This window comes from Protopterus annectens, chromosome 2.part2, assembly GCF_019279795.1.
Source record: "Protopterus annectens isolate FY-2018-M chromosome 2.part2, PAN1.0, whole genome shotgun sequence".
NCBI lineage: Eukaryota > Metazoa > Chordata > Ceratodontiformes > Protopteridae > Protopterus > Protopterus annectens.
Genome location: NC_056730.1, coordinates 27,603,957 through 27,630,613, shown reverse-complemented (window position 1 = coordinate 27,630,613; position 26,657 = coordinate 27,603,957). Strand labels below are relative to the sequence as shown.

General features: G+C 39.4%; 1 protein-coding gene across 1 annotated transcript in view; it reads right to left on the bottom strand.

The window, feature by feature from the left end:
* Nucleotides 1-26,657, bottom strand: part of LOC122795518 (betaine--homocysteine S-methyltransferase 1) — a 133,672-nt gene that overhangs the window by 43,483 nt on the left and 63,532 nt on the right. The window contains exon 5 of the mRNA XM_044063709.1: nucleotides 7,746-7,893. Coding sequence (XP_043919644.1) covers nucleotides 7,746-7,893 — 148 coding nt within the window. The remainder of the gene's footprint in view (nucleotides 1-7,745; nucleotides 7,894-26,657) is intronic.

The following is a 26,657-nucleotide window of genomic DNA, read 5'->3' as shown; positions in this document are numbered from 1 at the left end:
ACTTAAGAAATCTACCTACTTAACTGAATAAACGTCTTGAGACTTCAATTAAATGACTTTATTCCTCCTACGGGAGAGCATTATGTAATTATTTATTTACTTATTTATTTGTTGATATTTGATTACCGTGAAAGTTCGACTGGGTAGAAGCCCATTTTCAGTGGAGGCCCAGGGAGAAAAGCTCCAAATTATTACAAAATATTTTAAGAACAATAATTTTACAATCTTTAAAAATAAAACATCTGCAGTTTAAATAATTACAACAAATTAGACATAATAAAAAAGCATTGGTTAAGAATTGATACAAGGGATATGACAATCTAATATTTAGAGAAATTTTAGACAGTTTGTAGAGAAATTAAAGATATGTTAGTGTAATACAAACAAGAATTGCAATATGAAGTGAGGGAAAAACAGGCCTATGCTATATTTAGAGAGAAAGTCAGAGAACAGAATTAGATATCAGTAAAGACACAAGCAAAGAAGGGACAGTAAGGAGGTATAAGGAATGAAAAGTAAGTTACTAGTTCACATTTAAGGATGGATCTAGGTTATCCTGGTTCTGAGCAAAAACAGAGCCAGACTTTAGCTAGAAAGGAGTGGTTTTGAAAGATGAGAGGGTGGTTATAGTCTTGATACAGGTAAGGAGTTCCAGGCTTTAGCATCCTTGCACAAGTGTAGACAGTGCCCAACAGATATGCTAGGTTTATAGACAGGATTTTTGGTCACTGGACTGCAATGAGCAACTGGGAACATACTTGTGCTGAATGTTTTTAGTGCTGGACAGGCAGATGGATGCTGGATAATTTCACAGTTGGTAAGAAGTTGTTTATATGTTAGTTGATGTGGGAGTTCTAACCCAAGTTAGGCTTTTCAGTGCTATACAGTGGTGGATTCTGAAAGGTGTATGTGCTGCAAATTTAGCAACTTTGTTATAGCATTGTTTAAGTTTTAATTTTTGTGAAGCCTGGAGATTAGCAAGGATGGGAGTGCCTGAAGAGTAGGGAGGAGATAAGTAGTGGCAAGTGCAGTTTTAGTTGCATTCGTGAAAAAGTTTTTAGCTCTGTAAAGCACCCTTAGTTTCTGATGAGTTTTTCTTATGCAAATTTGTGGTATTATCATCCACTATCAACCTTAATAGCTTGGTATGAGAAGTGATTTCAGTGGTTGTATTATCAAGAGAGGACTTTAAATTTAGTTTTTTCATGAGAGGGAGATTTAGGAAAAAGTAGTAGTTTGGTCTTTTTTTTTCTGGGTTAAGCACGTGAGTTATGAAGCCATATTTCAGTGGCTGCTAAAGCTTCTTGAGTAGTTTTCTGGAGGTGTACCATGTTGTCTTCATAGGTTCATACTAGGCTATCTGCCCTAGGGCATTTATAAGTCCAACCAGAGTGTGTTTGGCTTTCGCCACCCATTTTAAATTAATTTTGCTATGCCCTTATTCGAGGTTAGTATACTGTGCCTCTGTCTAACAGTGACACAGAAGTGATACCCGGGTTAAACCTACGATCTCCCATCCACTCATCAAGATTCCTCTTTAAGAGAGTCAATGAGGGACTCTGCCTAATCTGGACTGGGATTTTATTCCAGAGTAAAGGGAGCCTCTGGGTTATGAATCTGTCCCTCCAGCATGTCCTATTTATTTCAGTGCTGAGGTTCAAGTCTCCCGAGCGCGTAGCTCGATGGGATTTGGATTTTTTGAGGTGCAGCATGTCCATTAATTCCGGGTTGGACATGGCTTTATACGTCAGGCACAGATCGCCTCTGAGCAGGTGGTATGCCACTGAGTAGAGCTGGAGTTTCTTTAACCGGGCAGCATATGGCATCTGTTTGAGCCCTTTGATCCTCTTGGTGAGGTACTTTTGGGGTCTTTCCAGTTGCTGCAGGTGTCTGGTAAGGTACATCCCAAAAGGGGCATTGTACTCAATTTTGGGCCTGAAGAGGGATGAGTAAAGAGGCACGATGACCTCCCCTGATCTAGATGTGAATCCCTTCATGATTAGGTGGGCTATATAAAATGTTTTTCTAACCACTTTGGCCACGTGGTTGTCAAATGAGAGATTGCTATCAACTTGGATCCCCAGGTCCCTAATTACTTCTTCCATACTTAATGGATTACCACCTATGTGGTAATTTGTGGGCACTTTGTTTTTGCAAAAAGGGGATAACTATATACTTTTTGGCGTTTAGCTTGAGGCCATGGCTCTGGCACCAGTTGTCTGTTTCTATGAGGCCCTTTTGGAGGATGCTTGTGTCGGCTGGAGAGTCGATTATGGCGCCCAGTTTGCAGTCATCTGCGAACTTGGTCAGCCACAGTCCTTCCGTGTTGGCCTGTACCTCCAAGAAATATATACCGAACAAGAGAGGTCCCAGGACTGAGCCTTGTGGGATGCCACTTTTAACTGGTTTGGAGTCTGACATGGCTCCAGCAATTCTAACCATGTGGGTTCTGTCCTTGAGCCAGTTTGCAACCCATCTAGTGACACAGGGGTTTATATTTAAGCTGGTGAGCTTATCTATAATGCCCGAGTGGGGTATTGTATCAAAGGCGTTTGCGAGGTCCAGGTAGGCTGTGTGGACCACCTTCCCCTTGTCAATGGCCTTGGTGACTGTTTCAAAGACATTGACCAGGTTTAAGAGGCAGGATCTGCCCTTAACAAAGCCGAACTGGGTAGGATCCAGTGTCTGTAGGTCCCCAATATCTTTATTTATGAGGTCCATGATGATACTTTCCATAGCTTTGCAGACCAAGCTAGTCAGGCTTATGGGGCGATAGTTTCCAGGATCCGTTGAGGCACCACCTTTGTGGAGAGGGACCACTGTTGCTGTACACCACTCTTTGGGTAGATATCCTGTAGTAAGGCTGAGATTGAACAGTAGTTTTATGTTTGGGTTTAGCTCTTCTTGGAGTTCATGTAGGACGCAGCCCAGGACACCGTCTGGTCCCATTGATGCTGTGTTTTTGCTTTGGAGAGGGCGGCTCTTACCTGAGCATCTGAGATGTCAGGGGGGCAGCATTCTGCTGGGATAGATATTTGCCCTTTTGGTGGGAGAAAGTTTGCGCTGAACCTGTCAGCTAGGATGTTGGCAATGTCTGTGGGTTCGGTGTATTTTTTGTCATTTTGGACTAATTCTGAGCATATCTGGGAATTCCCACCCAGGTTCCTAACATAACTAAAGAAAGCCTTGTGATTATCCTTAGTGTCCTGTGCAATTTTTCTCTCAAAGCTGGCCTTAGACGATTTTATGAGTGCCCGTAGTTTTTTGCTAATACTGATCAGAGATGCCTTCCCTTTTTGGGATTTTGCTCTATCGTGTAGTAGCTTCCTCCTTCTATTGTATAGTTTGTTTATGGCTGGGGTCCACCAGACAGGACGTCTGCCTTTGGAGGATTGGGTCTTGGTTTTATTTGGGATTGCATGATCCATGCATTCCTGAAGGTGTTCATAGAATGCGTTTATAAAGGATTCTGCGGTCCGGGCCGTATTTTCCACAGGCCCGGGGGCTTTGAAGGATTCCACCTCAGTTTTGAGGAGTGTGAAATTTGCTTTAGAGAAGTTTTTCACTGCAGTTTTCTGGGCACGGGGTGGGGTCAGGATGTGAATATCCAGTGAGATTAGTTTATGGTCTGATCTTACCAGTTAGGGATACACTTCTGGTCTGGAGCATAGAGTCCCCATGTTGGTGATGATCAGGTCCAGTATGTTTTCCCCTCTTGTGGGAGTGGTAACAAGTTGTTCCATAGCATTTGAGTTTATAAATTCTAGGAACCTTTGGGCTAGGGTGTTGGAGCTAGAGTAATGCTCCCAATCTATGTTTGGGTAGTTGAAGTCACCCAATATAATGGTGTTTGGAGAGACCTTCATATTTTTCAGTGTTCTCAGGAAGGCCGAGTGGGGTTCCTGGGTTTGGGAGGGTAGTCTGTAGCAGGCTATAAACTGGAAGGCGGTTTTACCCACTGTTAGTTGCACATGGATAGTCTCTGATGCTTCGTGCTGTGCCACCAACCTGGAGGTGTGGGTATCTTTGACGAATATTGATACTCCCCCTCCTTTTGTGGTTTGGTCCAAGTTTTGCAGCCGAAAAGCATGGTATGAGGTATAACCTGGTAGTGCTGGGGTGCTCTCGGGAGCCTTGAACCAGGTTTCTGTTACTGCACAGATATCGATGTTCTCCATGCTAAGGAGAGTTTCGAGTGCGTGCATCTTGAGGTTTAGACTTCTGGCGTTGAGTAGCATTACTCTTAGTTTCTTATCCCTTGTGATACCTATGGAGGTGGGTTTGTCTTTTGAGCCTTGCCTAAAAAAAGGCACTATGGGGGTAGCAAGAGCCTTTGCCAATATCCGAAAGCCCAGGGGTGACATGTGCAAGCCACCCCTAGCGAAGCATCGTGGCTTGTCGAGCATGTCATCCCAGGCCAACAGGCATTGTGGATCCCCTTTGAATGACACTAATACTTAAGCCAATTGTTGAAATTGAACATCTTGTCTTCATATTGTGGCATCATTCTTAGTGAGGGTAAGATGCTACTCAAGGTCAGGGTCATACCGACCTGGGCTACATGCTCAGAGAGCTCCTCTAGGTCTCTTTTCATGTAGTCTAGGGAGGTACATCTCAGGTCATTCACACCAGCATGGACAATGACTGAGTCATATTTGTACTTGCCTTGGAGTGACCCGAGTGCTTGTGTTATGTGGCGGATCCTAGCGCCCGACAGGCAGCTCACCGTGACCTTCTCCTTGTTCAGCCTGGTGAGTGGGACGTCAGTATGCCTGTCAATAGAGTCACCTATTACAAGTGTATCAGGTGTGTGTATTTTATTAGGGTGGCCTGTTGGTGAAAATGTTAAAGAGGATGGGGACCAAGGATAGAACTTTGTGGTACATCGGTGGTGACTGGGAGGTAAGGAACAGAGTGTGGAGTGCCATTTTACTGACTGATACCTATTGGACAAGTAGGTTTTGAACCACAGAAGGGTAGGCTGAGACAGACCTCGTGAGGACATTTGAAGAGGTTTGCTGTGACAAACTAGGTCAATGGCTTTATTACCAGTCTAGAAATAAGTAATAGACTAGTTTTATTGACTGTATCTATTTAAGTTAGAAAGAGAAACAGTCTCCTACATGTGCTAGTTAAAGTGACTTTATCTGCACTAATCCTTTTTTCTCACTAGTCCTGTCACTTTCTGGGTCACAGGTGGTATATCAGACCTGACTCGAGTATTCGGAATTAACTTTGGTATAGTAACTACTAGCATTTGGCTATGCAACAGTTTTTTTGTAACCTGAATTTCTATAACTTATTTATTCCACTTTAATTAGGTAGGTGAGCTGGTCCAAAGATGCCTTTATAGTCATGACTTGTGGTGAGATGGCAGTAAAATATGCATATCTATAGATGCATAATCTGATGCACACTAATGGTTGCAGCGTGCACATAAATTTTCAGAATAAAAAGTATATGCAGGTTATTTACATTATGTACAGTGATACTAAAATCCAGTGAGTGTACACACACAAACTGGGAAATAAACAATCTTGATCTGAACTCTGCTAAATAGATCAGACATTCTCAACAGTGACGGCATTCTGGAAGCTACTAAGAACCCTGCTTAAAAATTACCTAGACAAATGTGGAAAACTTTGTAATTTGTCGGTAAAGTCTTAACATGCCATATTTTCAGACTGCCTAACACAGGTGCTTGACATATGTTTGATGAAGGCTTAGCCTACTATACAATTAATATTTAAACTGCTATAATTTCCACTTCCATCCAACTGGGACAACCTATTATTGTCCAGAGAAGAACAAATTAAATTGTAAGAGAAGTGTTAAACATCTCTAGCCTTTTTCATCCAGCATCCACTTGAATGTGAAATTATTACACAAGAAGCCTATAATCATGTCAGCTCTAAAATTATGGATGATGTACATGACCTTTAGTTAAGCAGTTAGTACTTGACTGAAAGTTACTTTGAAAACTAATCTCAGTTGTCGTAAATGTTTCTGATACTAACTATGTATTTCTGAAAACTATACCCTTTAGATATTGCGCAGAAAGACAAAAGCTTAAAACTCTCATTTGCTAAGGATAGGCAGTGCTGCACAATTACAAAAGGCCCCACAAGCTGTTTGAAGAAATAGTACGAGGCTTTGCCTGCTACAGTTTAGGCCAATTTTACCTACAGTGAATTGAGAGATACTTATCTGGAAAACATCTGCACAGCTGCAACTTTGACTACTGAGAATTTACATAACACACCATATATGATGTTTTTTTTTGCTACTCCTTCACTCTGTGCTGGCTATTGCTTCCAACCATATTCTACAAGTTCAAAACTACTGCAAGAGATGCCATCAAGTACAGCTGCAAAGGAGACAAAGGCAATATTAAGATTGGGGACCACACTTATAAAGCTCTGTGCTTAGCTGCAGAAGGATTTGTGGCCAACAGGAGGGCAAAATGGCTGCTAGTGCTTCAAAATAAACTTGATAGGAGTCAGCAACATGCAAACACACACACTGACATTGACAGACTACCAGGTAACAAAACAGATTCACAAAATCTGCTCTTATAAGTTGAACTGCATACATTTTGAAACTGGTTTGTATAGCAGCAGCTTCTTACAGAATCATTAGCTGTGTAATGTTTGCATTCAGAGCTTCAAAAGTGGCCTTGCCATGTGTTAAACCATAACCTCCACCAATCCCAATGTCGCCGACTCTCAGCTTGCCTGGACAACCATGCTTATTGGTTATTCATTATTTATTTATTTTACATTTGTTAACCGGGTTAGTACAACTGAGAATTGGGCTCGTTTTAAGTGGAGACCCGGGGAGAAAAGCTCCACAGTGAGTTTATAAATTTTACATACAACTGTTCAGAATTCATACTTGCAACAGTTATAAGATAACATTTAGAATGAATCATACATAGAAGCACACAGGTCCAATGTCATAAAGGAATAACGTGTTTTCATAATTCCTGTTGGGTTATTTTACATACAACAGTAAAGAATTCATACTTGCAGCTAAAACAGACAATTCATAAGATAACATTTACAATAAATCATAGAGACACTCAGGTCCACTGTCAAGGAATAATGTGTTCATAATTCATGTTGGGATTATATACAGCCATTAGTACAAAAGCAATAGCAAGGGGATAGGTGCTTATACAGTGGGACAGAGGGGTAGAAGTTAATTATGACAGACATGGGAAGAGAGGAAAAATAGGGTGAAGGAGTAGAAGGAAGCATATAGAGGGGGAAACGGTCAATATATGAAAGAGAGGGCTGATAGAGGGGGAGGTATCAGAAATAGGGGGTAGGGTAGTTTCAGGGAGGATAACTACAGTGGGTAGTTTCAGGGAGGACAACTACAGTGACAGGACCATTTGTTTGTTCCACCAAGATGACAAATTAATCTGGCATGAGGACCCCACACAGAGACCTCACAAAGCTGAAGGTTCTGCTGAAATTGACACATGAAATTTTAAGTGAATCCTTAACCAGTTTAATTAGGACAGAGGGTGCAATGCATGATTAAAGTTTAAGTCAATCTGAAATGCAATTTTGTACAAAGGCAGGTCTGTAAATATGAAACTATGGCACATACTCAGCAGAGAAGACACACATTTTTTAATTAATGTATTAATAGATGACTTAAGTGCTATTGCTACATTAAGAAGACAAGCCACTAGAAGTGTACAAGGAAGTTAGTAACATAGATGCAAGAACACATACCTGCCTTGGCCAGCTGAACTGCACACTCCCCAGCTGGTACACCATTTAGGTCTCCATCAGGTCCAATACACATTGTGGAAGCAACTGGCTTCCCAGACTCCTTTAGTACCTGGACTGCCCATACAGCTTCTTCTACATGTTCAAAATACTGCCAAGACAGAAGGTTAAAATGCTTTCAGAGAAACTGCAGTATTGATAAGTATTTTACGTACTTTGAAAAGTCAAATAAACTTTCTAGAAAACTTGCAAGAATGTTTAACCCTTTTAAGATGTTCAACTATGTATTCCATCCAAATATTCCATCCTTTACAATAGGTTTACTAATAAACATCCCACATCAAAGGTGTGGAAGGTGACAACAACTTAGAGGGCATAAATATACACAGGATGCATGGGATACCACCACAGACCTTAAAAGGAATGCTGAGACTTGTGAAATAGTGGTGGTTCTACTATTCAAAAGAGGGAACAGCCCAAGGAACTATCAGGGAGCCCAGCTTCAATTGTGAGTAAAGCGGAGGTTGTCCTGGAGTAAAGGACAATTTCTTGGAGCAAAAATGGGGGTATTTAAATCTGAGCTTTGACTCAGCAGGTAGATCCTGTCACACTATATTAACCTTATTATGTTGTTTGGCTTCCTACTGAGGTGTATAAAGGGAATGCCATGGTTCTAGAATTCAGTAAATCAAACAACCCCCTCACCACCTGCTGCCCTCCATAACATATGTACAATGCAGGCAGAATTCTGACAAACCAGTAGGAATAACATAGCAAACTACAAATGGATGAAAGGGGCAGGAAGTAGTAGTATATACAGGAAGAATATGCTGAAAATGGGGTGGATTGAGTGGTCTTGCACAAAATTAGTTCTAACCACATTTAATGCTTTACACCTCACAAAGGACAAAGCTAATTGAACCATCCTTTCTGCAGAGGACATCCAGATGAAGAGGGCCACAAAGTCAAAAGCAAAGTCCAAGAGGTAGAAATCACCTCAACCCTTCCAAGTGCTTGCTGATGCAACAAAAGAAAGAAAGCTCAAAAAGTATGAAGAGCAAGTTGGGATGCCGCTGACATAAACAGAGTTGGCATCCACAATTTCAAAAGAAGGCTGGGGTCAAGGGGAAGTTAGTCAGACTTGCTCGTATGATTTCTGATGATGTCACCTTCACTGCTGAACTAGACAAACTGATTGGCATGTTCAGTGAAGAGGTTACCCCCATGAGTTATTGGAAAATATTAAGGAAGAAGTCCAGAGTAAGAGGAAGAATGTTTTTTACAAACCGCTACTACGTATTCCTGGTGGCCGAACTGATGACCATTTGTCTGGTAATAGCTTGTTCCAAGAAACACGACCATCAGTTGTCCCTTTTGAACGTTCACTAATAGTCACCTTTTCTGTTAACATCTATGATGTAGTGGACATAGTGCATAATTTTGGGCAATTGTGATGAGTATCAATGAAGGCAAAGAATTGTTTGGGGTCAAGCCAAAGGTTGTGTTCAGAAAGGGCAAATCCTTTAAGAACATTTTAGAAATGAAACGTGATGCGAATTGTTCAAGTAGACCTAAGGCCATGTACAAATGCGATCATTGCAATTATTGTCAGCATATATTATTGTGCGACTCGTTTTTCATCAGGAATAGGAAATTTAAGGTAAAAAAACACTTCAATTGTGTATGTGGTATATGGAGCTCTTTGTCAATGTTGTAAGGCATTCTACATTGGAAAGACTAGTCAGTCATAAGGTGAAAGAATTTATGAACACCTGAATGACATCAAGAAAGGGAAGAACACCAATGCCTTGTACAGGCATATTTCAGCTCTTCCTGACCACCACTTCAAGTTTCTAGTTTTGGACTATATGGAATGGGATGCAAGGGGTTTTAGTACAGAAGAACACCTCAACAGAAAGGAATTAATCTGGATTTTGATGTGTGATGCCCTGACTTCCCCTGGGCTCAGTGACTGCCGTTCCATTACCCCAATCCTAAAACTAAAAAGTATGGAGGGGTAATTCATCAGTCATCTTTATAATTTGTTGTAAATACATTGTTGTAACATGTTTGGCACTGTGTTTTCACCTATACACACTATTTCAAACTGTCATTATATTTTCAAGTATTTAATTAATTAATTAATTAATTAATTAATTTTGTAAGCATTATTTGCATTAGTTGGTTTTAACCACATAACTACAGGATGTTCCTTTATATTGTGTGGTTTATGTGATTACTGCAGTTCTGATGAAAGTCTTGATGTAAGACGAAAGCGCTTGATTGCTGTTTTTCTCAATAAATCCTTGGTGGCTACTACTACCTGTGTAGTTTATACTGGACTCGTGTGCTCCTTGGACCTCCATCAGTTTTTCTAGCAAGTTAGGATGACACTGACCTAAACAGACAATCACTGGCCTTAGTGCAGGATAAAAGAAGCAATAGCAAAAAAGACATCGTTTACACATCGAGAAATGAGAACATGATGTACTCCAGGACTTGCAAGACTACAGCTGGACTACAGCTGGAATACACTATGCAGGTCTGCAGGACTTACAGGAACAATCAATGCTGGTGAGGCTACAGAAAGTCAATCAAGATGCTGTGGACTTTCTTTTGGAGAAAGAGAACATGATCATCTCAATTTGGAATTAGAAAGGAGCAGGACTGGTTAAGAAAGAGGTAGTGAGAGAGGTGTGCTGATATTAGGATGCTCAGATGTACAGAACAGCTAGAAAGAGAAAGTTATCAAAACAAGGAAACCAAAGGACTTTAAATTGAAAAGCTGATAGAGAGGAGGAATGAAATAGTAAAACATGCCTGGGACATCTAGCGCAACCGGTGCACCTCTCCTGTCTAAACACAACAATTAGCCCAGACCTCCTGGCATTCTTCTGTAGAATCAGCATCACAGTAACACTAATTCCTGTGGTGCAGTAGCCTTCCAAGTTAAGGGAGTGAAACTGGACATGGTTCAGTAGCACCTGCATTATGCCTCACTTTAGTTTTCTCAAAACAGGCAAGATGGTAGTAAAGTACAGTTGTGTTAGAATGTACCATAACAGTAGATTTCCTACTGATCACTGATGCAGTATTCCTGACAAATGGGTTATCACCGCTGATGTCCAACCTTAGTACCAAAGCTTTACTTTCCCTAGGTCATACGTTTGATGCATGATCTCAGCTTGTATGCATTGGAGTATAAAGATGGATGTACGAGCGTGGATACTTCGATCATCTCCAAGTCAACAGCTTAAAGACTACTGAGAGATGAGACTGGACAGCTAGGGGTGTAATTCTAATTGGTAAGAAGACTCCCCTTTACCTATATAAGACAGAAAAAGATAGCACAACAAGAGAAAAGTGAAAACTGAAGATGGAAGTGAAACAGAAAAGAGGGGAGGGATAGTGGGATGGAAAACAGCAACAGTGATCTGCAGGACATCTACTGTTATGGTAAATTCTTACACAAATGTACTATGTCCTGACTGAAATCAGTATGGACGTATTCTTAACAAGTGGGTGCTTTATAGAGCTGAAGAAGAAAGAAGGGTAGTTGGTTATTGAGTAGAGGTGTTGTCCTGCAGTCTGGATCTAGTTTCGCAAGGGGACATGTAGTTCTAAACGAGGTATATACCTAGCTAAATGCGACACCTGTTCAGCTTTCTATGCAGGGAAAACAGAGCATGTGCTCCAAAAAAGGACTTGAGGACTTATGAACACACATATGACATTAGAACAGCAAACACCAACAATGTCTTATATAAACATTCATTACAGTGCACGCAAGTTTTCTTTGGCATTTTAGATTTGATTGACAAACTAAAGGGAAGGCTCACTGGTGACCGTTTATAACACAGAAAACTGTTTTGCAGCTAAAACTGGATGCCACCTCTGGTCAAGGTATTAATGACAATATTTCAATACACCCTGTTGTTAACCTAAGAGCAGCAAAATTACAGTTGTTTTATTTTGGTTTTAACTTTTTGTCATAGTTAATATTTTGTTTACTATCTAATATGCAGATCCTTGACTAGTGAATCGACTAAGGATTTAAGGATTTAAGAATTTAAGGATGTTTTCTTGATGACATAATTATCCAGGGTGACAGACGTCCCAAAACATACTAAAATGCATTTCTTGGTACTGTGTTATAAGCTATGGCTTTTGCACCAAACAATTGTCTGTATTAGACCTTCCTGAAGGGTGGTCTCATCTTGTGGGGATTCAATGACTACTCCCAATTTGCAATTGTCTGCAAACTTGGTTAGGCAGACGCCTTTGGTATTGCCTCCGATATCCGAGAAGTAGATGCCAAAGAGGATCAGGCCAGGCACAAAGTCTTGGGGGACTTCACTGGTGACCAGCCTCTTCGTAGAGGTGGCCTCACCATTTCTAACCTCCTGGGTCTTATCAGTGAACCAGCCTGCTATCCAGCATGTTACAAAGGGGTTTATACCTAGTTCTGTAATTTTGTTGACAATGCCTAACTGGGGTATTGTATCAAATGCCTTAGCCAGAACAGAGTAGGCAGTATGTACAGTTTCCCCCTCATCCATTGTGTTAGTGACTTTTTAAAAGAAGTCTGAGAGAGTCAGTAAGCATCACATTACTTTGACAAAGACAAAGTGGGATGGATCCAATGTCTGGAGCTCTCCTATGTCCTTGTTGTCAACTTCCATAATAATTCTTTCCATAGCTTTGCAAATAAGACTGGTCAGACTAATGGGTCTGTAGTTTCCAGGATCTGTCGAAGGTCCTTGCTTATGAAGGGGGATGACTGTCGCAGTCCTCTATTCATGTCGCAGAAAGATTGTTTTAAGACTGTAGTTGAATAATTACTCCAGTGGTCCTGATATGTCATATTTTAGGAGGCCTTCTGAGATGTTATTAGGGCCGACTGAGGCCGTGTTCTTGGCTTTAGTGAGTACAGCCAGTACCTGCTCCCTAGTTATAATTGGAAGGGTTATGTTTGAAGGTATTATTGGGGAGATGGTTGAGGGTGAGAGGGAGGTAAAGTTGAAACAATTTGTTTGCTAACAGGTTCACTATATTGCAAGGCTCTGTGAATGTGGCACCATTAATTACCGGTTCCGCACATTGCTGTATGTTGCCCTTGAGGTTGCTGACATAGCTATAGAAGGCCTTATGGTTATCTTTCAACTGTGAGGATATCTTAACCTCAAATTTGGCTTTGCTTGATCTAATTAGCCCTCTTAGCTGCCTACTTACTTTCATGAGAGCATTTTATCTTTATGAGAATTACCTTTCCTGACTTTTGCCATAATTTTTTTTCTTTTTGTTGTATATCCTATTTAACTTGGGAAACCACGAGCCATGGGACTAGTCCGGGCTTACTTCTGGTAGGTACAGCAGCCTCTACGCAGCAAGTGTCATGGTTGTACAGAGTTTCTGAGAGCAATTCAGCATAGGCTGGTGTGTTTTTGGGGTTTGGAGGGGCACTGAGTTTTGGCCAACCATCGCTTAATAACAGGTAATTTACCTTGGAATAGTTCCTAACTGTTACTGATTTCAATGGGATTATGCAGTTGATTTTGATTTAAAAGAAAACAGCTTTATAATCAGACCTTATCAGGGAGGACAAGGCATGTGTGTGTGTGTGTGTGTGTGTGTGTGTGTGTGTGTGTGTGTGTGTGTGGGAGGGGTGCAACATTCTCCCATATTTGTGAGAATGGCGTTCAGTATGTTGGAGCCTCTAATGAATGTATTTACTACTTGGTCAAGGGTGTTTGTATTTAAGAAGTCCAGGTATCTCTGTGCCTGTAGATTTGAGGCCATGTAGGATTCCCAATTTATAAAGGGGTAATTAAAGCCTCCCATGAGTAGGAGGTGAAGGGTTAAGTGTCTCCAGTAGGTCCAAATATGCACGTGAGTTTCTTGGGACATGGAGGGTGACCTATAGCTGGCTAGGATATGGTATAGGATTTTGTCTGTGGTGATCTGCATGTGGAGGAACTCCAGCATGTTATCCTGTTTGACCGCCCTAGAGGTATACTTGTTACTGATGTATATTGAGTTACCTCCACCTTTAGCCCTCGTCTGTGCAGCTACCAGTCTAAAAGTGTGGATGGCACTGCAACCTTGCATTGCCAGGGTACTCTCTTGCTACTTGAAACCATGTTTCAGTAACTGCACAGACATCTATATTCTTGAGTGTGAGGACAGCTTGGAGAGAATGTAGTTTTTCACTTATGCTCCTGGCATTGAGCAGTAACACCTTGAGGTTATATTGTGTTGACTCTGCTATGTCAGTAGGTTTGCCAATTTAGTATTACCTAAAAAAGGGCACTATGGGGGTGGACAAAACCATACCCAGTATTCAAAAGCCTAGAGAGGAAAGTTGAAGACCATCCTTAGCAAAGCAACATGGTCTACTGATCATGTCTTCTCAAGCTGACAAATATTAAATCCCCTTTGAGTGACACCAGAAAGACAGCCATTTTTTGTAATCAATCAATTTTTTGCTCATATTGTAGCATCATCCTCAGTGATGGTAATATGCTGCTCAGTGCTAGGCTCACACCAGCCTGATACACATAGTCTGAAAGCTGCATAATGTCTTGCTTCATATATAACTGAGAAGTACATCTCAGGTCATTTACACCTACATGGACTGTGATGGAATCATACTGGTACCTGTGGTGTAACAACTCGAGTGCATGTGTGATTTGGTGGATCCTGGCTCCAGATTGTTTGTGCAGACTAATAAGGGTGCTTCACTTAGGCAGAATAAACTAAACAGAACTAAATTGTACTAACTTTAATGTTTACACTATACTGCGTTCTACTAAATCTGTAGGTAATACCATTTGAGGCCCAACTAGCTGCTCTAAGCTTGTTGGCAAACAAGGTACTTGCATTGTACTGCTGCTTTGCAGGCTACAGTCTTATGGATTGTTCTACACAGAAGATTTGCTTTCTAGGTGTTTGCTAATGTACAGGGCACTGCTGACCCACACAAACATGCAAAATTTATAGCAGCATAGAAAAAAATAGAAAACTAAATAATGAGCCCTCTGGCCATTAAAATTACTATACTACTAGTCCTTTTGTGTATTTCCCAACTCAGACCAGACAAACATCTCCTGCCACAAGATGAATAAACACAGTCCTCTTGATATAAAAACACAGTAGAGGAGACTCAAGTGCAGTGCTACTACAAACTGAGAGGAAGAGCAATTGTTTTTGTTTTGTTTTTACAAAAAATTCAGAGAAATACACACAAAAACATGAAACAAAAGCAATCACTGAGAATAATTTAAGTGGAATTTAGCAATCAAAGGTACTTAACTTTCCCTGGATGGCACTGGATACAAGTAAAACACTTCTGGTTAAACAGGCTGACACCATAGAGCCCATGCACGTGCAAGTCACCATAGATAAGGTACCTCACCATATCATGGCTAGCTACAGGTCACCTTCACCATATTCTAAGGGAAACTACATCCTACTAAGTGAAAGTTTATCAAAACTCAAGGCTCCACCTAACTCCAAGATCACAGCTACCTATGCAGAATTATTCACACAGTTCGCATACAAACACGTGAAATGTGTACAGAGGTTGCCATACCTACCAAAAGTAAATCCAAAACAAACACTAAAAACAAACCTCACTTGTGGAATCCTCACCTACTTAGGGTATACTATAAAAAAAAAAAAAAACTCATGGCTAAAATCAGAAAAGCAACTCCCTTAAAGGCAACTGCTTTTTTATGCAACTTAACAAGAAATTAAGATGTCTAATTAAGTCAAGCAAGGCCAACTCACTAAAGCCAAGAACACCCTCTTACCCTTAACATCCTGGATGGATGTTTATACTAAGTGACCTCTTTTTACATTTCAGTAAGCACAAATTCTATCTATACCTAGCTTCTCACATTGGGGCTGCTGGACCAAAGTGTGGAGATAATCAAGATCACCCCTTAGGAGTCTGTATCACACTCAGTAGAAGGACAGAGCTTTTTATCCAATCAGAATAACTAGGTGACCTCAGATTTTTTTGGTGAGGAAATGCTGAGGTCTCTCAAGCTGGCTTAGTTGCAAGTTACATGCTGAAGGGAGTTAAATGAATGGCCTAATAAGGGACACATAGAAGTGGAACTCAACTTCTTTGGACTGTGATGTGAAATTGTGAAGGAAAAGTTGTGCAGGATAGAATCTTCTCACTTCCACAGAGAGATAGCAGTCAAAGGGCAGTCTGTTACCAACAAAGTCACCAAGCACTTGAAAACTGAATCAGATTTAAGTAGAATGTTTTCTATATGGCGAGCAGAAGTAACAGTGGATTTATCAAAAACAACACTGCATTTCTTGACATTAAGGGTAAACCCATGACTAATACACAAAGTATTTGTTTAGTCTAGAACTTGATGATGACTTTTGAGTATCAAAATGGGATTTGGTAACTGCCCCCCTGTTTGCAGTCATTGACAAACTTGGTTAGCCATAGTCCACTGATATCAGCTTTCATGCCAGAGAAGTATATATCAATAAGATGTGGGAGCAAAGGACAGAACCCTGTGGGACATCAATGGTGATGCTTTTCTGTCTAGAGCAAGAAGCCCTGACCTTAGTGGTATGAGTTCTGTCAGGCAGACAGATACCTATCCAGTAAACTATGCATGGGTTAGTATGGTGTAGAGAGAGTTTATCAATAATCCCAGTTTGTGGGACAGTATTAAAAGCCTTGGAAATGTACATGTAAGCATAATGGATTGCATGTCCCTTAATGGCCTCGATAACCCTTTAAAAAGCAATCAATTTGAGCAGGCTTAATCTGCCTTTTCCAAAGCCAGACTGTTGTAGATCTATGGATATAAGGTCAACTATATTGTTGTCTATCCATGGATATAAGGTCAACTATGTCTGTGTCTGTCTTTCGGCTTTTCCCGGTTAGGGGTCGCCACAGCGGAACTCCGGTCTGCTAATGATTGGCAGTAGATTTTTATGTGCCAAGTTGCCAGCCCTGATGCACAACCTTCAATGTAGGTACACCCATTCACGCATGTCTCCACACAGAAGACGCTTTAGCTGAGAATCGAACAGGACGTCTTACTGTGAGGTGACAACGCTACCGCAGCACCACCAAGGTCAACTATATTGTTACTATATTGTTGTCTATCCATGGATATAAGGTCAGGTATATTGTTGTCTATCCATGGATACAAGGTCAACTATATTGTTGTCTATTAGGGCAACAACAATATTTTACATAGCCTTGCAAATACAAACGAAACTAATAGGCATGTAATTCCCATAGTCAGTAGAGGGGTCACTTTTATGCAAGGGCAACATAACAGCTGTCCTCTGCACATCCCATGTGTAACCAGTGGAGAGGCCCAGGTTGAAGTGTTGGAGGTATTTTGCTAGAATGGACTTGGCACTACTTATTGGATATCCCAGGATATTGTCAAGATCCACGGAACTGATATTTTTGATTTTAGAAAGTGCTGGAAGCACTTGGTCCAAAGTGATTTCAGAAGGGAAGATGTGAAAGGTAATACAGGGGACAGATGGGGGGGGGGGGGGGTGAGTGGGGTGAGGTTGGATAAAAATTTGGCTCCAAGAATATCAGCAATGTCTTTGGGGTCAGTTGGAGGCCATATGGTTCTATTTTGAATTAGTTGCACCTTAATTTCACAGTTGGTTTTGCCTTTCCTAAAAGTAACTTTGAAGACTTAACATTTTCAGTCCTTTTTATAATAATGATGATGCGGACATCTTTAGAGATTACCAAGAATGTTATTGTTTTCTTATACTGTCTGTTGATGTGGAAGTTTCACCACATGGGTTTACATTTAAACCTGCTATTACATTTACATCGGACTGGTACAGATGTCTCAATACATCTATCCAAAAGGGTGTAAAATTCAGAGGAGTAGGCAGCGGCCTAAGACACAAGGTTTGTTGGTGAGCTCTACCATCTGTGATTATCAACAAGCTCAATAAATAGTAAGTAACTGATTTGGAGTGATCCTAAAATATACAGACATTATCAGGGGTTGTAAAGGAGGTCTTCAGGGACCTGTTGTAAAATGGTTAGATTTGACTAAGGAGGGAGGAGTAAGCAGGGTGCTACAAAAGTGGAAAACAACTGTGAGGATAAGATCAAGAAGATTAACACTTCTAGTGGGCAGAGGAACAATTTGGTCATCTGTACTGACATTAACAAACTCCAGAAATCCCTGGTCATATCTGTTGTTGGTAGCATGTTTTCCAGTTTGTGTGGATTCCTGAAGTCACTTATAAGAAAGGGAAATGGTTCTTTATTGAACTTTTCTGACTTGTTAAGGTGCTTTCCATGCCTTGAAGTGGACATAGCGTGGGTTCTATTTCACTGAGTGTAACTACGACTTCAACATTTTCAGGTTAGTATAATGAGAAATCTGGTAAGAGATAATGACACTACAAATAAAGATACTTGAAGTTGTTAGTGGATCTGAAAACATAGGTTCATAGGTGTGTACTAGGCTAATGGCCCTGGGGCCTTTACAAGCCTAGCCACAGGCTTACCCTGGCATTGTGCAACCTGACCTTCCAGTGCCTCTGTCGGGCAGAGCCACTGGAGTTATCCCCGGGGTGAATTTTCTATTTCCCATCCACTCATCAATATTTCTCTTGAAGAGGGTGAGCGAGGTGCTCTGCTTGACATCTATGTGAAGTCTATTCCATAGCATGGGCAGTCTCTGGGTTATGAACCTGTCCCTCCAGTACGTTCTGCTGACTGTGCTAATGAAGTTGAGTTCTCTGGAGTGTGTGGTGCGGAGGGATTGGGATTTCTTTACATGTAGCATTTCTAACAGAGCTGGGTCAGACATGGCTTTGTAAGTCAAGCAGATATCACCTCTAAGTAGGTGATATGAGACAGAGAATAGTTGGAGTTTTTTGAGTCTGTCCATTTAGGAAAGTGTTTAAGGCCTAGGATTATCTTTTTGAGGTACTTTTGCAGTCTCTCCAGTTGTTGTAGGTGTCTAGTGAGGTACATGCCAAATGGGACATTGTACTCGATGATTGGCCTAATGAGGGAAGAGTAGAGGGAGACAATAACCTCTTTCTTCCTGGATGCAAAACCCTTAGTAATGAGATGTGCCACATAGGACTTTCTGACCACAGTGCCAATGTGGTGATCAAAAGAGAGGCTGCTGTCAACCTGTGTTCCCAGATCTCTTTTAATGTCTTCTGTGTTCAGTGTACTACCATCAATGTGGTAATTCATGGGAACCGGGTTTTTCCCAAGGGGGATGACTACACATTTTTTTGCACTGAGCTTAAGGCCATGGTTCTGACACCAGTTGTTGCTCTCAGTGAGACCATTCTGTAGGATGTCAACATAACTTGGGGAGTTAATAATAGCTCCCAACTTGCAATCATCTGTGAACTTTGTCAGCCAGAGTCCCTTTGTGTTGGCCTGGACTTCAGAGAAGTAGGTACCAAACAGGAGAGGATCAGGACCAAACCCTGTGGGACGCCACTCGTTACTAGTAAGCAGTCTGACATGGAGTCAGCTACTTTCACACTGTGGGTTCTGTGAGCCAGTTTGCAACCCACCTAATTATATAGGGGTTGATGCCTAGCTTAGTGAGTTTTTCTATGATTCCTGAGTGGGGAATGGTATCAAAGCCCTTGGCCAGATCAAGGTAGGCTGTATGAGCCACCTTGCCTTCATCCACAGCTCTGGTGACAGACTCAAAGAAGTCAACAAAGTTGAGCAGGCATGATCTACCCTTCATAAAACCAAACTGTGTGGGATCCAGAGTTTGGAGATTCCCTGTATCCTTGTTTATTAGGTCCATGATGATGTGTTCCATAGCTTTGCATATCAGACTCATCAGGCTAATGGGGCAATAGCTCCCAGGGTCTGTAGTCGCTCCTCCTTTGTGGAGAGGGATGACTGTAGCAGTGTGCCATCTGGTACAGACAAAGCCTGAGGCGAGGCTGTGACTGAACAGGGCACACAGGTGAGGTGTCAATTCACTCTGTAGTTCATGTAGAACACAGCCAGGGATATTGTCAGGTCCCATAGAAGCTGTATTCTTGGCCTTGGACAGTGCTGTTTTAACCTGTGCAGCAGTAATACTGGGTGCCTGGCAATCTTCTGGTATTGTGATTGGTCCTTTGGGGGGAGAGAGGGGTAAAGTTGGCACTGAATCTATCGATCAGTATATTGGCAATATCGGTTGGCTCGGTATAGGAGGTACCCTTGTGCAGTAGGTCAGAGCAAATCTGGGTATTGCCTTGGAGATTCTTTGCATAACTATAGAAGACCTTGTGACTGTCTTTACTATCTGCTGCAATTCTGTTTTCATAGCTAGCTTTAGAGGATTTGATGAAGGATCTCACCTTTTTGTTAAGGCTGATAAGGGAGTTTCTCCAGTCTTGGGACTCCACCTTATTCTGCATCAGTTTCCTCCTTCTGTTGCAGAGTTTGTTTATGGCAGGGGACCACCAGATTGGCTTCCTTTTTTTTTTGGAGGAGAGCATCTTGTTTCTATTGGGTATGGTGAGATCCATGCATTTGTGTAGGTCTCCGTACAGTGCATTGGTGTATGATTCGGCAGTCATGCAACTAGTCTCCATTTACATGGGTGCTGTGAAGTTAGCCACCTCTATTTTTATGAGCTCAAAGTTAGCTCTAGAGAAGTTTTTCATGGTGGTTACCTTTGCGGGGAGGGGGATGTGGATTTCCAAGGTGATTAGTTTGTGGTCGGATCTATCCAGGGAGAAGTTGACTATTGGAGTATAGCAATGGTTGCCCATGTTAGTAAGGTCAAGGATGTTGCTACCTCTAGTGGGGGTAAGAACAAGCTGGTCCAGGATATTGGAATTAATGAATTCCAGGAAACGTTGGGCATGTGTATTGGTACATGAGAAGTTTTCCCAGTTAATGGAGGGGTAGTTGAAATGGCCTAGTATGAGAATGTTCAGTTGGACTCTAATACTCTCCAGGGTGCTTAGGAATGTGGAGTGAGAGTCTTGGACATGGTTGGGGACCTATAGCAGGCTACGACCTGAATCGCTGTCTTACCCACTGTTAGCTGCACTGGAAGTATCTCTGATGCGTTATGTTGGGCTACCAGTCTGGAGGTGTGCACATTCTTTATGAAGATGGAAACACCACCACCTTTGGAGCTTCAGTCTAAGTTCTGCAGCCGAAAGGTGTGGAATGAGTTATAGCCTGGTAGTGCAGGGGTGCTTTCTGCTGCTGTGAACCAGGTCTCTGTTACAGCACAAATGTCGATGTTCTCCATTTTAAGGAGTGCTCTGAGTGCATTTTGAGATTTAGACTTCTAGCATTGAGCAGCATGTCCCTCAGATTGCAATTGTTTGTAGCTGTTACAGTGGTAATTTAGTCTCTGGAACACAGTCTAAAAAGGCACTATAAGGGTAGCAAGAGCCTTGGCCAGTATCTGGAAGCCTGGGGTGACAGATGCAGGCCATCTCTGGCAAAGCATCAAGGTCTGTCAATCATGTCATCCCAGGCAGACAGATACTGAATCCCCTTAGAATGACACCAGAAACTTTGCCAATTGTTGAACTCAATTATTTTCTGCTTGTACTGTGGTATTCTGGGTGATGGTAGGATGCTGCTCAGGGATAGGGTCATACCCGCCTGTGCTACATAATCTGATAGCTCCTCCATGTCTCTTTTCATGTAGTCCAGGGAGGTACGTCTCAAGTCATTCACACCCACATGTACAATGACAGTCATATTTGTACCTGTTGTTGAGGGACCGGAGTGCGTGTGTTATGTGGCGGATCCTGGCACCTGGCAGGCAGCTGACTCTTACTTTCTCCTTATTCAACCTAGTGAGTGGGACATCAGTGTGCCTCACTATCGAGTCACCTATGACTAGTGTGTTGTGCATGCTGTTTTGCCTTAGGGGCTTTGGTTGAGTGGCACACTGTTTAGGAGCATGATTAGTGTTGTGTTGTGGTGGTCAAGAGCATTTCTGCCTTGGAGGTCTCTGCTGTTTGGGTAGATTGAGAGCCTCCACGAAGGTGGGTGTGTGATTTGTGTTTTTTTTCCTCAAATATTTTTTATTTTTAATTAAAATAACATTTACATAATATTTTTAAATATTATTTTAAACAACTATATACAATATTTACAACAGCCTGACTTTCAATTATATACACTGTATGTTATTAAATATAGAATTAACAGATCAGTTATCAGAGATACAATATTGATTATTGCAGAGTGTCCAACAAAGATATAACTTTCTTCCAAGGATTATTTACCAATGGCTTGGGATAGATTCGTAGTTCTTTTATTTTTATTTTCATCGATGCAGTTGTCTTCAGTAAAGTGTATAATTCTTCCAAGGTCGGAATGCATTTGAATTCCAGCTTCTGGTTACGCATTTCCTAGATATAGCAAGTACTGTCCATAACAAATACATATTTGTCTTATTCAGGTAGGGACCTTCATTTACATTTAGTATAATCAATACTTTAGTTAAGGTAAAGGATTCATTACATAAAGCTTGCAAAAAATGATTGATTCCATCCAATATGATTTAATTGAATATTTTTTTTTTATGAATGTAATAAAGTCTGCTTTATTTGACTTTTCACACCTCCAGCAAAAAACATTTGCAGTAGTACTGATCTTTTTAATTCTATCTGGTGTTAAAAATGCTCTATGTAAGTATTTCCAGCTAAATATTTTCCAGTACTGTGTGTTAGAGGTGTAATTAACTGATAGTAATATGTTAGTTTTAATTTCTTCTGTTAACTGCAATGACTGACTTTTTGTTAAGAACTGCCAGTATGATGGTTTGGGAATTGTTTTATATGTTATTAACTCTTTATATAGATTTGAAATGGATTTTTTCTTTTCACAACTATTATATATAAATTCATACAGAAAACTTATTAGATTTGGAATATCTATAAATGAGGAATTATTAATTAATCTGCATAAATCTTGAGTGTACATTAGAATGCTTTGTAAGGTTAACCAGTCCTGTGTTGGAATATTGTAAGCAGATTTTATCATATGTATATCTAAAACATTTAATTTATTTACACATTGAAACCAGCATAAGAATCCATTTTGTTCCCAGGAGGTTATTGTTTCCCTATATATTTTGTGAGGAAAGTTCTTAGTGATGGTAAATGGGGTTAAAAGGTCAAACCAAAGTTTTAGATCTATGTTTGCATTGATAGGTTTCCTAAAGGAATTGATGTAATGATTAATCAGTATTGTTTTAGAAGGTTTTGTTATATTATATTGTATACTTATGCATAGTATGTACCAGGGTTTGATTTGACTACTATTAAAAAATGTTTTAACAGATTAAATTCATTTGTTAATATAGTCGTCGTTAATTCTTTCCAGTTGGCAAAATAATTTGGGTTTATCCAGTCTATTGTAGTTTTAAACACAGATGCTTTTATATATGTTTCTATTTCTTGGAAGTTCAATCCTCCTTGTTTCCAGGGTCTAATGTGATGAGTTAGAGCTACTCTATTCTTTTTTGGGATACCATAACATTTTTATTAAACATGAGTTTATTTCTTTAAGAATGCATCTTTCAGGAATTAACTGTATTGCTAATGCTACATATAGTATTTTTGGCAATAAGACTATTTTAATTAATTGCAATCTGTCTTCAAAAGTTAATATAATTTTGTTCCACTTTTCTATATATATTTTTATTGTTTCAATAATGTTTTTATACTTTAATATTGTTTCGTTTATATTTTTGCATAACACTATTCCTAAATAATTTTGCGTAAGTTCTTGTTTTCCTGTAATGGATTTATCTGTAACTTGTTCTTTTTTCTTATTTAAAAATAGAAATTTTGATTTTGATCTATTAAAGTGTAGACCTGAAATCTTATAAAATTTCTCCATTACTACTTCTAGCTCTCCTAATGACTCTCTGGAATTTGATAGGGCTAATAAAATATCATCAGCAAAAAGCATTATTTTAGATATGTACTGGTCATAGACTTCTATTCCTTTTATTCTTGGATTATTGCGTATTATTTCTGCAAATATTTCTATAGCCAAAGCAAATAAAAAAGGAGAAAGGGGGCATCCTTGTTTAATACCTTTCTTTATATGAATAGATTAGGAGGTAAAAGAACCTAATTTAATGTAGGCTAAGTTATTAATATATATGCTTTTTAGTAATAAGATGAAGGGAGGAGGAAATTCAAATAATGCTAAAGTTTTAAATAGATATTCCCAGTTGAGGGAATCAAAGGCTTTTTCTATGTCTAATCCGATTACAAGTGTTTCTATATCTTCTTTATTCACATAATCTATAAGAGTACGTATCCTTTTAATATTATCATGTGTGTGCCTGTTATATAAAAATCCAGTTTGATCATTATTAATTGTCTTTGAAAGTGGGATTTTCATTCTGTTAGCTAGGATTGACATGAATATTTTGTAATCATTATTCAGTAATGATATAGGTCTGTATGAGGTGCAAAGGTCTGATGGTTTCTTATCTTTTAGAACTGGTGTTATGAGAGAATATTTCCATGAGGGTGGTATTTTTGCTTCTGACTGGGCTTCTAGCAAAGTTTTATGAAAAAGGGAGATTACTGTTGAAGGGAAGAGTTTGTAAATTTCAGTAATTATACCATCTACCCCTGGAGCTTTGTTAGATTTACTTTATTTTATCTTGTCAACAATTTCTTTGTAGGATATAGGTTTTTGTAGGTCTAGTTTTAAGTTTTCAGGATTTTTTTTTATATTGATAAGGTTTGTATCTAAGTTTATTTGGTTGGTATCTACATTTTCTTTTTTGAAGTGTTCCATATAATGGAACCAAAATGCTTCAAGGATGTCTCCTATATCTGATACTTTTTTCCCCTTTCTTTTCATGATGTATACTACTAATGTTATTTGCTTTAGATTGTACTTTAATTCTTGTAGATAAGTTATGTAGATATCTGGGGGAGGTGGCTAATGAGTTTATGTTTAATTTTTCCAAGGCTAGACACGTTTTGTGTGTTAGAATTTCATTATATTTTTTATTTAATTCCTCTGTTTCTTTTTTGACTTCTGGACAAGTCTGATTTTTTTTTTAGATTTTGCTGTCAAGAGTCTGGTTTTCAAGTCTAATGATTCAGATTCCCACTCTCTGCCTTTGTTTTTGTACCAGCTAAGGGTCTTACCAAATAAATACGCTTTTAATGAGTCCCAAACCATGACTCTACTGATTTCTGTTGTATTATTAATTTCAAGAAATAATTGTAGTTCTGACAACATCCAGGGTCTGAATTCTTTAATTTTCATGATATATGATGGAATTCTAGTTGAGAGGATTAAAGGTTTAAACTCTATTTGGAGCTTCATTATCAGAGTCATGATCTGAGAAGGGGCATGGAACTATTGAGATGTTGAGGAACTTTGTTTGTAAATCTTGAACTACGAATAATTTGTCTATTCTGGTTTGTGTTCCAAATCTATGGTCTTTATGGGAAAATAAGGATTTATCATCTTTTACTTTAAAAGTGTCTATTAAATGAAATTAATCAATCCATCTTTTTAAGGATTTTGAAATAGCTGCTATGCGAAAAAACTTCTTGGTGGTTTCAGAAGCTTCTACGGTACAATTAAAGTCTCCTCCCAGTATAAGATGTCCTTTATAATTGTTGAAAATAAAATCTAGGTGTTTTTAACCATTCCTGCTCCAATTCCTGGGAACCAATAAAGATTAGCTAAGGTCCATATTCTGTTATTACATTTAATTATAACAAATGCTAGTAGACCTTCTTTGTCTTCATATTTATAAATAACTTTTGGAGTGATTATGTTTTTCTTCCAGAGAATTGATACTCCTTTTGTCTTTGTTCTGTAGGAGGATTGAACTAAGACTGTATAGTCCTTAGGGTTCCAAATAAAGCCATCATTAATCTTAAAATGCATTTCCTGGAGAAATACTACTTGTGCCTTATTTAGATTTAAATATTTTAGTAAGTTTTATCTTTTATTTGCATTATTTAAGCCATTAGTATTTAATGATAAGAATGTTAAATCCATTTCAAGTTATTGTTGGAAGAAACTTTTTGCTTCTTTTTTTTATTTTGATTATAGTAGTTATACCATATTCTCTGATAACATTGAATGTTATTTTTATGTGTGTAAACTTGGGAGTGTAATTTAATGTTCTTTCTTCTTTAAATACAAGTAGGGTAAAATTCTGGTCAGGCTTTAAAAAGTACTTCTATAAAACATTAATTCTAAAGTATCAAATACAAGTAAATATGAATTTCCCATTAAACATGGAATGAAAGTCATTCTTAATACAATAGATAAAGATAGATCTATTGGATTATCACCCATACATTTAACCAACAATATCAACTGGTCCAATCCATTATTATATGGAGAATTTTCTTAAAAGAGATATGAAATTCTATATTATTCTATTATTGTTTTATAGTATTTTATATATCAGGATGGAATGTTAATAGTGTAAACAATTATTATGTTGACTTAGAAAATATCCAGTATTTAGTTACCCTTAAGAGATCCCAAATATGTCAGATATGTAATTTTGGATAAATTAAATGCAACAAAGGAGCATACACTAAATAAGCCAACGACAAATAGATTATTACTAAAATAATTTGACTAAAAGGAGACAATGAGTGATTACCAATGACATATGAATTTACTGTAGGTGTACTGTCTTCCTTTACTTTCCCAATATTCAGCTCACCAGCTTCAACTTACACTTATGAAAAAACATGGCTTATCAGTGGTATCCTGACACTGAGTAGAGGCGCCCTACATTCTAGTGTGCAGTTCTTTTAAATATTTATAGATTTACAAAGCAGAGTCTAAGAATGAACTATGATCACCCTGACAATTCCCATCCTGCATAGGTCAACTCCTGCTTCCAGTACGCGTAATCACATCAGGTC